Source organism: Anneissia japonica, unplaced genomic scaffold (assembly GCF_011630105.1).
Source record: "Anneissia japonica isolate Jap-2015-1 unplaced genomic scaffold, ASM1163010v1 scaffold1302_len1884557_cov193, whole genome shotgun sequence".
Taxonomy (NCBI): Eukaryota; Metazoa; Echinodermata; class Crinoidea; order Comatulida; family Comatulidae; genus Anneissia; species Anneissia japonica.
Window position 1 is genome coordinate 1244898 of NW_022736804.1, and position 13333 is coordinate 1258230.

Below are 13333 nucleotides of genomic sequence, written 5' to 3' on the forward strand. Positions count from 1 at the left end.
ATATGTACCAAAATAAAAATAATGTTTAACTAATATTTTTTTTAATATGTATGTACACATATACACACTCACCAATTGTTTTATTATCTTTAAAAGTATATTTATTTTGATATTTTTCTGTTAGTGCTGCGTTCAAATTACTTACTTCAAATGCTCATTACTGATGATAAGGAGACATCAATTGTACTGATGGGACTTATTCAAAATTCTGTAAGAGTTAATGTGTAAGTTGTTTACTCTTTGATTTTCATACTTTGAACTATGTTGTGATTCCTGATGTCCGTGTTCTGATTTATGGTTATTGATAGTATTTACTATTATGATTCTTTTTTTATTGGTTGTTCACTGGATCAGTCACAGATCTCTCTGTTCTGATTGGTTGTGTGTGATTGGTACAGTGTTACTAATGTGTGTCTTCTCATTGGTTGATGGCCTATTAGCTCCTCCCACTTATTTTATTTGAATGTTCTGGTTGGCTGAATGTTGCCTCATTGACTTTTCAGATTGGTTCTTCAGTCCTTATCAGATAAAGTTGTATTTAGTTTATTGGACGAAATGATTTACAAACTGTCAGCCTTCAGTGATGCAGAGGTTGGTGCAGCAGCCACGAGGGCACTTGTCAACATTGCAGATGTGTATCCTCCTCTTATACAACTTCTGTATAATCGTTACAAGTAAGTGAATGCATGCATTTAATTAATTTCCTTCTTTTTTTTTTGTATTCTACCATGGAGGAATAGACTTTAGACTTACATAAGTTAAGTCTAAACTTATTCCTCCATCATTATACCATATGATTCAATAAGTTACACTCCCGAAAGAGCCCTGCACCAAACTAGAATTTTTTTTTTCACTAAGTGCCGCTCTTGCTTGAGAATGAAGAGGTTTACCAAAAAACACAGGCAACACCATGGAGTCTTCCCATCAAACAGAGACTCGGTCATTTGCTGCTATTGTCAAGCGAAGTATCTGTCCAGAAAACACTTTGAGAAGCCATAAAAAGGTCAAAGAAACTCAAGAGGGGTACAAAAATACACATGGATCTCAACAGTCAATAAGCAAATTATGCCCATAAACCAACAGTTAAACCATGGAGATATAATGGTTAAACCAGGATAGTTTTGAAGATCTACCTGTCCCTGGCAAATAATCATTCTACTTGGAATACTATTTGCAGAAATGCTATGCTGTAAGGCGAAAGTGGATTGATGATGCTCTTGCTTATGATCATATAATTCTTTATTGTATCAATCAGTTAAATACTGTGTATATATATCAAAAATATATAAATATATATATATATATATAAATATATATATGTAAATATATAGTGATATATTCTATTTTTTTATAAATACGCAGCAGCATTTAATCAAGAAATATTAAATCATGGCTTGAGTCATATAGGCCTATTTACAGAACATACCCCCACCCACCCTTTAAAAAAAACAAAGGGGAAAAAAGCAAAAGAAATTATTGATTGGCCAGAACACCTCAGAGGTTATTTCCAGATGTCCCCCCACCACCTTTTTGGATATATCTGGATCTGCCCCTGAAAGTGATAAAAATGTCCTCTGCTCTAAAATGAGTCTTGCACCTCTGGAAAACTACAGTCTTATGTCACGATACTATGTGATGCTACTCCATTGCTATTATTACAAAATGTGTTCAACCGGACTCCATTTTCTCCACTGACAAACCATTGATCCCAATTTCTAATGTAGTATATTAAGATGTTGTATCTTAGTTTTTCTTTGTAAATTTTAATTGATGATTAAATGTGTGTTTGATAACTAATATAATGCGAGCCTTTGTGTTTTTAGTACATTTTGATGGTAAAAATTAGATTGTAAAATGCCTATTCTAGAAAGCCTACAAAGTAATTCAGGCGTCTGGTTGGTGACAAAGGGCGCCACCTGGCATTGTGACGACACGTCTGTGGTACTCCATAGACCACAACCCATCAATAGTGTACAGCTAAACTAAAGTTATTGAAATATGGTGAAATTTATTAATAGCAAATCCTGTCACCTTTAATTTCATATTTTCCTTCAGGGGACTACGACCACTCTTGAATCGTTGGACAGGGAGAGGATTTGGTCGTGATCTGAAGAAGTTGCTGGCTCTGCTTGATGCTGGCTCTGAGCACCAGGCCCAGTTGTTGGTAAGTAAGAGCTCTTCTTTAATACCATGGTTACTTTACAGCACTTCTTCATCGTCTGTCAGCATCTAAACGATGTGGTTTTTTTTTTTCTTGGTGTTCGTTTAGCGACTTCATCGGGCTGCAGTAACTATCCAAGCAATCTGGAAGGGCTACAAAGCAAGAAAGCAGCTTAAAAAAGCCGACACTGCTTTTACTAATCTCCAAAAAAACTTCCGGTAAGTAATATTTGCTATGTTTTATCATCACTTGAGAGTCATTGTCTCGGTCTGTATTCCTTGAAAACATATGGGCAACTTTTTAACCAACATACATTTCACATTAAACTAATATTTATAACTACAGTATCTACTCTAACATGAATGAAAGATATACCGTATTTATTAGGATAAACGCCCCATCCCAGGTGTTTATTCAAACAATATGGTACAGTATATTATTTTACTCATCTCAAATCTTGATAATTTATAACTTTTTCCTTCTAATTGATTTGAAGAGATAGTTTTCAGATACAAGAGACACTAAGACCAAATCTCTAGGTTCTGTACATTCTGAAATATGGATGTACGGTATAAAATTGTGAGGTATTACTAATTAGCTAAAAAGTTTGTCAACATATATCTCACATAAATTACCCATTTGGGGCCATTGCTCATGTGTCCGAATCATTTCCAAAATTTGTATATATATATTATTTTATATCTTTAATAAAATATAAATTGCATAATTAACAATATACAGAAGATAAATGATTTTTTTTAATGAATTATTTATCATCAGTGCCAAGCAAGAAGTCCGTGATCGCAGAATGGATAAAAATCGCAGAGAGCGTGAGCTTCATCATCAACTACTGGTTGCAAGGCGTCAAGCATTAAGAAACTCACGGCAGAAACAACTTGACATGATTGCGGCTCTTCATCCAAGTTAGTAATTGTTTGCTTCAAACCTCATCATAATTCTTCAAATTGTTATTTTCTGTGTGTATACATTTTTTTAATTATTTATTAGCAAAATTATTCATTGATATTTGTCTTTTATTAAATACAGTACTGTTTTTCTTGGTTATTTGATTTTTGCTTTGAAAATCCTTAGATTTTTTACAGGTATTTTTTAGAGAATATTGGATTGTATGCTTCTGTTTATTGACTACTAATCAAATTAAAAGGAGTTTCCTAGTTTATAAGCATAAACTGAATTGTTTATTTCATTTTACTAAAATGGCACATCTAGGAAACCTAGGGAAATGGGGAGGTGATGGTGGGGCATGAAGGTGGAGTTGGGGGGGCCCTTGATGAATAAGGGAACTAGGTTGCAAAATAAGGTGATATGAGGTGATTTTTAACTACTTGAACGTGATTTTTTGAGGGGGGGTACGTCCCTGTGTACACCGTAGATATGCCACTGTGTTTAGTTAACACTCTGACCGCCAGGGGTTTGAAAAAATAGTATCAGATACCGCCAGACTTTTTAGCAAATTTTAATATTTTTCTGAAACTCGTTGAGAGTACGTATGTGATCAGATTGACATGTAGTGAATACTACAAGAACTACAAACATTTTAGCTTTACAATGGTACCAAACACTTTATTCTAATCACAATCTGTGACCCGTAACAGTAAGATGAAAATGACTCACTTTTGGAGATTTATGCAATTTCACACAATGAAGCTGAGATAATTGCGATTTCGTGAAAGTAAATCAATACCGCTCTACGCTAATGTAGACAAACAAATGGTGAAATACTTACGGTCAAGACTGAATATAGTGTTCAAATTGTTATTACATGTTGGTAATTATCCCATCTATCGGATTCTGTAAAAAAACCTGAAACACAGGTGGTCGAGTGTTGCGTTACCAAACATTGAGATCTCCGTGTTTGGCGGGCAGAGTGTAAAAAACTGTAGTTTCGTTTGTAAGGACAGCAGCATACCCTGCTTTATTTGTAAAAAGACTCAAAATTAAGTTCTTTCTGAAATTACTAAATAAATGTTATTAACTATTTTCTCCATAAACAAAAACAAAAAAATGGTATTCAATTTACATCAACAAACAATTAAAAAGTGATTTAAAAAAAAATAAAGCAAGTGTCACTCTGTTCTATTCACCAGGTGATGTTAATCAGTACCTTGAAAAAGCCCAGGTCAATGCAGCAGTCAAGATCCAAGCTCATTGGAAAGGTTACCAAGAGAGACAACGACTTGGTCTAAGAAAGGCCTCAGCTAAACAGGTCAAAGCAGCAATGATAATCCAATCATATGTAAGTATTCTGATTTTTATTGGCCAATCATTGTGTAAAGCATTCTGATGAGTACATTATTAGCCAATCAGTTGTATGGATTCTAATTTCTCATCACCTAGTACAGTAATACTTTTCAATCAGTGTTCAACAAAAATGCTCTTTAAAGACGGAGGCATTTATCCAGGATGGCATTAATTTTTGTTGTAAAATATTTTGAAAATAAATCTTTCACAAAACCTATTTATAAATAGTGGCTACTGCCAATAAAGTTGAAAGTTGTTAAACTGGACAGAATGCTGTATGTCAACAATTGTTGCTGTTATTGTCTGTTAGTTGAAGAAAAATAGATGCCCTCTGACATTTATTTAAAAGGGATGTATAAAGCAGATTATTTAATGGACAAGACATTTATCCAAAGCATGGTGTTGTTTATTCAAATTCCTGGGTACAATATCTATTAACATCCTTGTTTTTTACACAGGTTAGGAGATGGTTGAAGCAACGTGAAAATGATCGAATGGAATTGAGCCTTTGGAAGATGCCACCTGGTTTAACAGATGACAGGAGGGTGGAATTACAGGTGGTGATTGACAAGTACAGAGAAAACCATCCAGTAAGTACCAAATCCTCCTAATCCGTATCTGGGGAGGTGCGTGGGGATACACGCTTCCCCAAAAAATACTTATGCTTCCCAAGTGGTGGCCCCACAATTGAAAATGTTCAAAGCAGAAAAATCAGCTTAGTTTTCAAGCTGGTGCACACCACTTCACCTTTGCTCCCCCTCCCTCCCTTTTTTAAGACTCCTAGATACACCTTCTGAAATTCGCCCAATGAGAGCAATTGATAATTCACCTAGATTTCAGATTCCATTTAGAAAAACTAATAAACTACCAAGAGTATGATTGTACTACAACTAAACTACAGTACTACTTTTAAATCAATTCAAGACTAATTTAACAGTTTTTGTGTAATCTTTAATTTTTTTAATTACTCATATTTTTTTTTCTTCTAAATGACCCTAAACCAGTTGCGGTTGCAACATTAAGTAAATTCAAGGACAGCAGTCCAACTCTAAAGTTATGACATTTCTGAAAAAAAAAAAAAAAATGAAATAGAAATTTTTAGTGTTTCATAGTCAGTACTTCAATATATATAAAAATGTTTCTCATAATTTGAAGTTGGAATGTTTTTTTTTGGGAGAGCGATTTGCAGCTCTTCTGAAATTTTTCAAAATGAAAGCCTGTTATATATTTACAAAGACATAGTAATTATGAAGATAATGTAAAGGGATTACATATATGGAAATACCTAGATAGATTTTTAATAGTTTTGCTCTATTTATAGCCAAAACGACGTAGTCGCGAAAAGATGGAGGAGCTGCATTCACAAGCACACGAGCTTTTATCAAAGCATTTGATGCTACGTGGAGTAGACAGGAAGAAAAACCAAAGAAGACAAGCATTGTTAGCGACACTTGAAACTGACGCAGATCTTATCATAAGTGAGCGACATATATTTTTTTTACCTTGTTTAGCTACGTTAATAGCTTGTAGTAAATATTTATTGATGTATGTAGTAGTAATATTAAAAGTTTATCAGTAGGTTTATAAAGTTTATATCATTTTAAATGAGCTATTGTTTTAATTGAGGGAGTTTCTTCAGGTTATCTCACAGACAACTATTTGACATGTAAGATATCTGACCACAATAACTTAAATGGGTGTGGGGTGGGGGGCATTTCCTCAGAGGTCTATGGGTGGCTATGTGCCCTGGTGCATTCCAAGGGAATTCCAAGGAAAGAGAATTCCAAGGGAAGAGCTCATGTGGGGTTGGGGGCCTGGATGCATCATAAAGAGCCCTATGTCCACACTATCAATTATATTTGACGTGGCCATATATGGGCATTTAAATTGTGTGGACAGAGCGTGAAGTGAATGAAAATGAACAATTTAATGTGAAATTGCAATGTTTATTTCCTCCCTCTTAGTATCGTCAGATATGTGTAATCCTGACCAAGTATTTGAATATCATTATATTACAGATGCCCCCAAGCTCCAAGATGCCACAGAACGCAACCTACATCAGTTCACTAGTCAGTCACGTCCGGTTGCCGCCAAGGCAAAAGCCGACCATGATGTCATCATGCAATCACTGCAGCAACCTTGGTGGAAGAAATTCCACTTGGAAGAGAAGACGGAAGAAGAAATTGAGCAAGAGTACGGAGAATTCAGGATATTATAGCAAGAGCGCCATCATGGCACTTTTTTTTAAAAATTAAAATGTATATTGCTTAAATATGGTACAGTACATAACATTCCTTTTGTGCAATAAAGCTATTTTTATATGCTCTGTAAACAGAATTGAGTGTTGTTCATTGTAGTACACTGTAATGCTGTTGCCATGTGAACTTGCAGATCCTGGAATTTTAAATAGAGGGGCCCCACAGAGGCAACTATACAGATGGTAGTTCAGAATTTCATACCTCCATGGGTGGGCAAGACTTTTTTATACCTGCCACCTGCCAATAATGATAATCTCCAAAAACAAGATATGTACAGTGTATTTCTTCCTAGTTATAGAAATGTAACGCAGCACTGTACACCACTCTTTACATTCACCAATACAATTTTATTTTATTTTCTCTTCCGTCTGGATATTTTGGCAAAAATATTTGCTAAATAAATAAACAAAATGTTATTTTTATTTTCGCCCTCCTCTGAAAATAAGTTTGCGAATCAAGGTATAAAGAGTCTCTCTCCTCCCTTGGAGTTGAGGTATGAAGGTTTATGTCTATGGTACCTAGATGGCCAGATATGGCGTGCTCAGATTCAGACATGAATGTATTTTTCTTAAGTATCAGAACATGTAAGTGGCCAAATGTCACCTCACCAACACAGCACTTTTGATTTGATTTATTTTCCATTCAGTGTCGCATCTTGCATTAAAATGATGAGAAAATACAAAGCGAGAAATAATTATTTGAATGCCTTGATGACCCATTACGCCTAGTTTTTATACACTCAACTTATTTCAAATGGGTCCAGAAGCCAGGGGAATTAATGCACAAATGGAAATACCTGTATTTACAGATAAAATCAGCCAAGGTTCAGTAAATGTAGAAAAAATTAATCTGTAGTACTGTACAGGTATATAAATACAATTTTAAAAACTTCCAATAAAATATACAAAAAATATGATAAAAACATGAAAAATTTAAAAGTAAGCAAGCAAATACTCCTTTAGTTTTCTCTATTCCATTGTTGAGAAATTCATGTTTTCTACAAAATACAAATTGTTAAAACTGACTTGCTTTATTTACGCAATGTAAAAATCATAATACACACAACATGATGGGACAACCCTGGAATGATGGACATAACAGTACCTCTGCTTCAGCTAGTTACTTTGCAATTATTGTTCTTGAGGTAACAATGTTCACATGATCATCTGCTCCAAGCCTTGCCAAGTGATACGAGGAGACTTTATTCATCCCACTACGGGGAAATTTCGTGACTGAATATAACAAAATTCATTAGACAAAGAAACTGATAGTGATAATAATAATAATAACACTATTAATAATAATAATAGATAGTGATGATAATAATTCTATTAATTTGATAATGATGATAATACTGGCCACCTGCCCTGGAAAACTTTTTACCTCTGATGTCTACAATCGTAGAGTAGTCCCTAATTTCTCTGGGGAGGAAGGAGAGATGATGGCGTTCTGTATTCCTCTTCTACATACCAAAAGCCTCGTCTATGTAGAGCATCTTGTGTACGTTAGTCTTCATAAAGAGAATGCCACTAATTTCAGTTTTTGGCATCCTTGGCATTGTGCCTAATATACTGGATACCAAATTGTGAAATAAATAAATAATAATTAAAACAATTTCACTTTCAGTCAATATTGCTTGCCCTTTTATTGCTGCGAAGCAGCCAATTCATATTCTTGACAGCAATTTGACCTCTGAAAGGTCATTGTTTGTCAAAAAACCTGCGCCTATGACAATTGAAAAGCGGTGTTTCCTTCTTTCGTTCTGCCAGGTAAAATCAATTACTTTAGGCGACGTTTGTAGACTAACCTACTCGTACCAACGTCTGCATGTCGCGACGCTGGAGTACTATTCAGCATTTTTATTATATTTCTAGGTTTCCTATTTCTACGTTTAATCGGCTCATGTCTCAGCCACAATATTTTGAGGCCAATATTATTTACGAACCCAGTTAAAATTATTTACTAGCCTATTTCGTGCTAAATATTACATTTAGGCTATTACATTTAGGCGACGCTTGTTGTAGACTGGCATAGTGTTTTCGGAAATAAATACCATTTTATACACATGCGCAGATCGATTCGCAAGCAGCGAGTCATCGGCCAGCAGAGCAGCAAGTCGCCAGCAGCGAGATGTCACTGCAGCAAAACACTATTGTACACGGTACCAACACTGTTCTAATATAGACAATGGGTCGTGTCTCATATTATTTGTTATATTTTTATTATTCATTATTTTCACTTGACTCGCATAAATAATTTTGTTCGAAGAACATTTTATGCAGTTTTACTTCGCAGCACTTCACTTGCAATTTGCAATTTCTAGTTATATCTAATTTTTAAAGTATTCAATCAAATCCAGTTCTTCAAGTTGTTTCGTGGCTATACGTTCCCATCCTTTGTTTGCTTTTGGGCTCGCGGGACTTGGGTGTAAAATACTGACAACTTGAATACCCTCAATTCCTGCATTATCCAATGCAAACTTTGTCTGTTTTTCAGCAAATTTCCCAACTCCAACAACTATTTTCACATCTAGCAGTCTGATAATTTCACAAAGCGCTTCATCACAGACTTCTAGTAGAGGTTTACGATATTTCACACGTAGCGTAGGTGGCGTAATGTTTTTTCCTGTTGAACGCATAAAAACCAACGGGCAGATGTTATATACAAACGAATGCTTAAAAAAGACATCCGGAGTTCCGCAAAGGTTCTTCCATAGACCCCAGAACCGAGATCCGCTGACCTCCTTACGAATGAATTTCAAACCAACGATTTGCCTGCTTGGATGTTCATCCCGTGGTTTACCAACATTGCCCACAATGCCTAGCCAGTCCTTTACAAAATGTGTATCTCCAAAGGGTACCTGTTTACAAAATAATAAAAACCAAGAAAGTATGGTTATCATAAATAGTAAATATAATTTTCTAAAAATAATGAACGTAGGTAACCAAAATGAAAGGGCTTTTTTTATGAGCTATAAAATAAAAGACAGTGATGTATCTATGGGGACAACCTACTGAAGATTTGCTGCTGAGCATTCAATTATGCTAAAGTATTTAACAATCACCTATATAACCAAATTTTACCAGTTCCTCTCACAGTACTTATTGAGCCTCCATCCAAACATAAACAAACATCATTCCGCCTCCTCTCATGTTAATATTTTTAGGTAGGCTATTGATGAGCCTAATTTAAATGATTTGGGGAGAGGAAAAAATGTAGGGAGGTGGAATCAGTCTGAAGGGGCACATCCATAGTATAAGCTGAGGGGAAAACATTTTAGTTATGCCACCTCTTGATGCCCAAAAAATGGCACTCAGGCCAGGCTTAGATTTTTTATTTATTTCACATCTTTATGTAATAAGGTGCTGTAATAACCCTTTTCACTACTGTACTGTAAGCTATGATTCCTACCCCATTCTGCGCCATTCCAAATGGTCCTGGATTCATTCCCAAAAACAGAACCTTCTTCTGAGAATTGCAGTATTTTTTCACATAGCAACCATGCGTTTCTTTTGCATATTCTACAGGATTATAAATATACTGGACAGGATCAACAAATTCCAACTTGGCCAATTTTTCACTCATAGTTTCCATAATTTCTATAAAAGTCTCAGAAATGCATTTCTCCGTGGATAGATTCCCACTTTGAAAATATGGAGAATTCGATGGAGAGCTTTCATCTTGATCTTCTGCTGGTGTAGGAATTCTGTCATACTTTTTCTTCTTTGCTTCTGATGGGGACTCATCCATATACTGGACATGATCAACAAATCCCAACTTGGCCAATTTTTCGCTCATAGTTTACATAATTTCTATAAAAGTCTCAGAAATGCATTTCTCCGTGGATAGATTCCCACTTCGAAAATATGGAGAATTCAATGGAGAGCTTTCATCTTGATCTTCTGCTGGTGTAGGAATTCTGTCATATTTTTTCTTCTTTGCTTCTGATGGTGACTCCATCACTTAAAAAACAACTGGTAATCTAAAAAAAAAAACCCAATAATCTATTACATATACCTGAATAAGCAGACTAACTGACCACTTACACAAAAAAATTTGTTCTATTTTTATTTGTGGTGTGTTCATTTTAAGTCTGGAGGGTGTTTCATGTTCTGTTGCAGACATTACTGGTATACGCCTAACAATCATCAAATAATGTAAAATAAATTCAAATATGCTACAAACATATACAAAACACTGGAGATCTCAGATATTTATTTTCATTTACATACTCATTTACAAAATATTATGCCTATTTCCTTATGCTTTTGTTGTAGATTTTGCTTTTTTTTTTTAACTCAAAATTATTCTTTGTCCCAGCTTTTTAGTGATTTTATGGGTTTTCAGAATAAAGTGTCATCCACAAAACATGTTGCTTTCCTTGAGCAGAAATATCAATCAAGGAGCACACATTTTATTTTACACCACTGTGGACCAAACTTCCACTTTGCTCTTCTGTTAGCAATAGGTTGAACATCAGCAGACAAGAATGTTCCATTATTTCTATATATAAGCACCCTTTAATTTCAACTTCTTCAACTGTACTTCTTCTATATGTAATTGTAATAATATATAACTTCTTCATTTCTTGTGCAACCTGTTCTTTTAAAGAGCTTGAAGCTAATTTTTCTCCTTGGCTCTAATATACCCCACTAAATTATACAATAGCTGGTAAATCAAAAATTATCAATTATTAAAAAAAAAAAAAATTGTATTTCATCACTCTTAATAATTGCCCTAATTGTAGATTGGATACTTTAGAATTTATTCACCATGAAAACAATTTTAGAATTTTAAATTATACGATAAGACAATAATTATTGGTCGGAAAAATTGGCTTAAAATTTTAGACATAACAAGTCCAGGGCCAATGCTACACCGGCCAGGACAACCTACCTAGCCGACTATCTATTAACACGTTGACTGCCAGACCTTTTTTACGGTTCCTTCCCGTGTGCCAAAACAAGTTTACATGTACAAACATACTTTTTTGAAATTTTATCTAGTCATATATCATCAAAATGATGTGTCTAATAAATTGGCGGGAAAATATTAGGGGGGGGGGCGAGTATACTCGTCAATGGCACTGTGATAGAACTTTTTACTGACTATGCCAAGTGCGAGTTATCTCGTCCTCTTTTTGTATGGGTTGGTATATGTTCAAAGAGCGCCCCCACTTGTACCGCTCGAGTGTACTACCGGCAACATAACACAACAAACATACATATGTCATTTGTACGTTATCGTCTAGGTGTATCTTCCCCGAACTACCAGCCTTTGAGTCTGTGGTCCTACATTGTATAATAAAGAAGTTATAAACGCTAGAATGTTCCCCCTAGGCGCGCCCCTTTCTGTCTGGTGGTGGGCCTAGCCCATTCAAGACAATAAAATTACGTTACAAACATTTGTTAACTACTATGCCTAGAGTATTCTTTTTACATTGAAATTATGAATATTAATACACCAGGTTCAAGCACTGAATTGAATGAAAAAAATCTCACCTACCAAGACCGCAGCGACAACAAGAAGTAGCTTTACTTCACTCATGGAGGAATAAATAATAAAGAATGAGCTGCTCCGCGTATTTGCATTAAAGCATTGATGGAACATTCGCCCTCCTGCGGTTGCAGTAAAATTTGAACATTTTACTTCTTCTTCTTCATGTACCATAGCATATTATGCCGTAGGCGTTCATGGATTGTCTGTCAGTGTCTGTCCTGTCTTTTTCCATCTCTTTCTATCTCTCGCAATATTCCCAAGCTCTACATCATTCTTCACATTCAGCTTTTCTTTCATCCAATCAAGCGTCTTCATCCTTTGCCTTCCTTTCCCCCTTTTCCCCTTCAATTCCATCTCGATGATATGTCTTTCAATTCCACCTTCTTCTCTTAGAATATGTCCAACAAATCTCCATTGTCTTTCTCTTATGGTGTTCATCAACTGCCTTTCTGTTTTCGCTTTTTGCAACACTTCTCCATTTGTCATTTTCATTTCCCACGAGATCTGCAACATTCTTCTGTAGAAACACATTTCCACAGCTTTTAATTTCTTTTCCATTGCCTTGTTTATTGTCCATAGGCGTAGATCCCGGGGGAGATGGAGGGGATATATCCCCCAATATTTGACAAGGGGGGGGGTGGTCCATTGTGCCCCCCCCCCCAATATTTTGACTATGTATGGGATAAAATGCAGCTTTACACACTTCAAAAGACTGTCACAGAAATAATTTGCACTGTCTTATGCGCTTACAAAGATGAAAATTAGCATAATGTATTAATGTTGATAACAACATTATTTTATCGGGTACCAATCTAAGCTCTTCTGTCCTTAGATGTTAGATGTGCTTGCAAAGAAAGCCACATTTCACACTGAAGGGTGTGTATAGTACGATATCAGTAATGTTATATCAGCAGGCCCGTAGCCAAGGGGGTTTTTAGGGGTTCGGGCGAACCCCCTTTTTCAGCGAACCCCCCTTTTGCCAGCGAACCCCCTTAACCAGAAAACGATTCCCCGTTTCCAAAATAGTGAAATTTATTACAAAATAGGAGCATTTTTGGCACTGTTTATTTGTCGCTATCGTTCGTAGTCCGATCGTAGAAATCAAAACAAAGCTGCAGCCAGCTGAATGACGTAACCAGCAAGACTATTAGCA

General features: G+C 35.5%; 3 protein-coding genes across 3 annotated transcripts in view; 1 reads left to right on the top strand and 2 right to left on the bottom strand.

The window, feature by feature from the left end:
* LOC117116917 (IQ calmodulin-binding motif-containing protein 1-like) overlaps positions 1–6755 on the top strand; it is a gene marked incomplete in the record, with an annotated part of 7787 nt that extends 1032 nt beyond the window's left edge. Inside the window, 9 exon segments of the mRNA XM_033261053.1 lie at positions 125–224; positions 504–674; positions 2056–2164; positions 2270–2379; positions 2942–3084; positions 4270–4418; positions 4882–5013; positions 5745–5901; positions 6442–6755. Coding sequence (XP_033116944.1) covers positions 125–224; positions 504–674; positions 2056–2164; positions 2270–2379; positions 2942–3084; positions 4270–4418; positions 4882–5013; positions 5745–5901; positions 6442–6641 — 1271 coding nt within the window.
* Positions 6756–7695: 940 nt separating this feature from the next.
* LOC117116920 (single-strand selective monofunctional uracil DNA glycosylase-like) lies at positions 7696–12461 on the bottom strand. Its single transcript, XM_033261057.1, has 4 exons — positions 12183–12461; positions 10093–10663; positions 9005–9541; positions 7696–8328 (listed from the first exon to the last, which is right to left on the bottom strand). Exons 2-3 carry the CDS (start codon positions 10477–10479, stop codon positions 9011–9013), a joined length of 918 nt encoding a protein of 305 aa, XP_033116948.1. The 5' UTR covers positions 10480–10663; positions 12183–12461; the 3' UTR covers positions 7696–8328; positions 9005–9010.
* LOC117116921 (single-strand selective monofunctional uracil DNA glycosylase-like) overlaps positions 7696–13333 on the bottom strand; it is a 28124-nt gene continuing 22486 nt past the window's right edge. The window contains exon 4 of the mRNA XM_033261058.1: positions 7696–8296. The gene's annotated coding sequence lies outside the window, so the exon portion shown is untranslated. The remainder of the gene's footprint in view (positions 8297–13333) is intronic.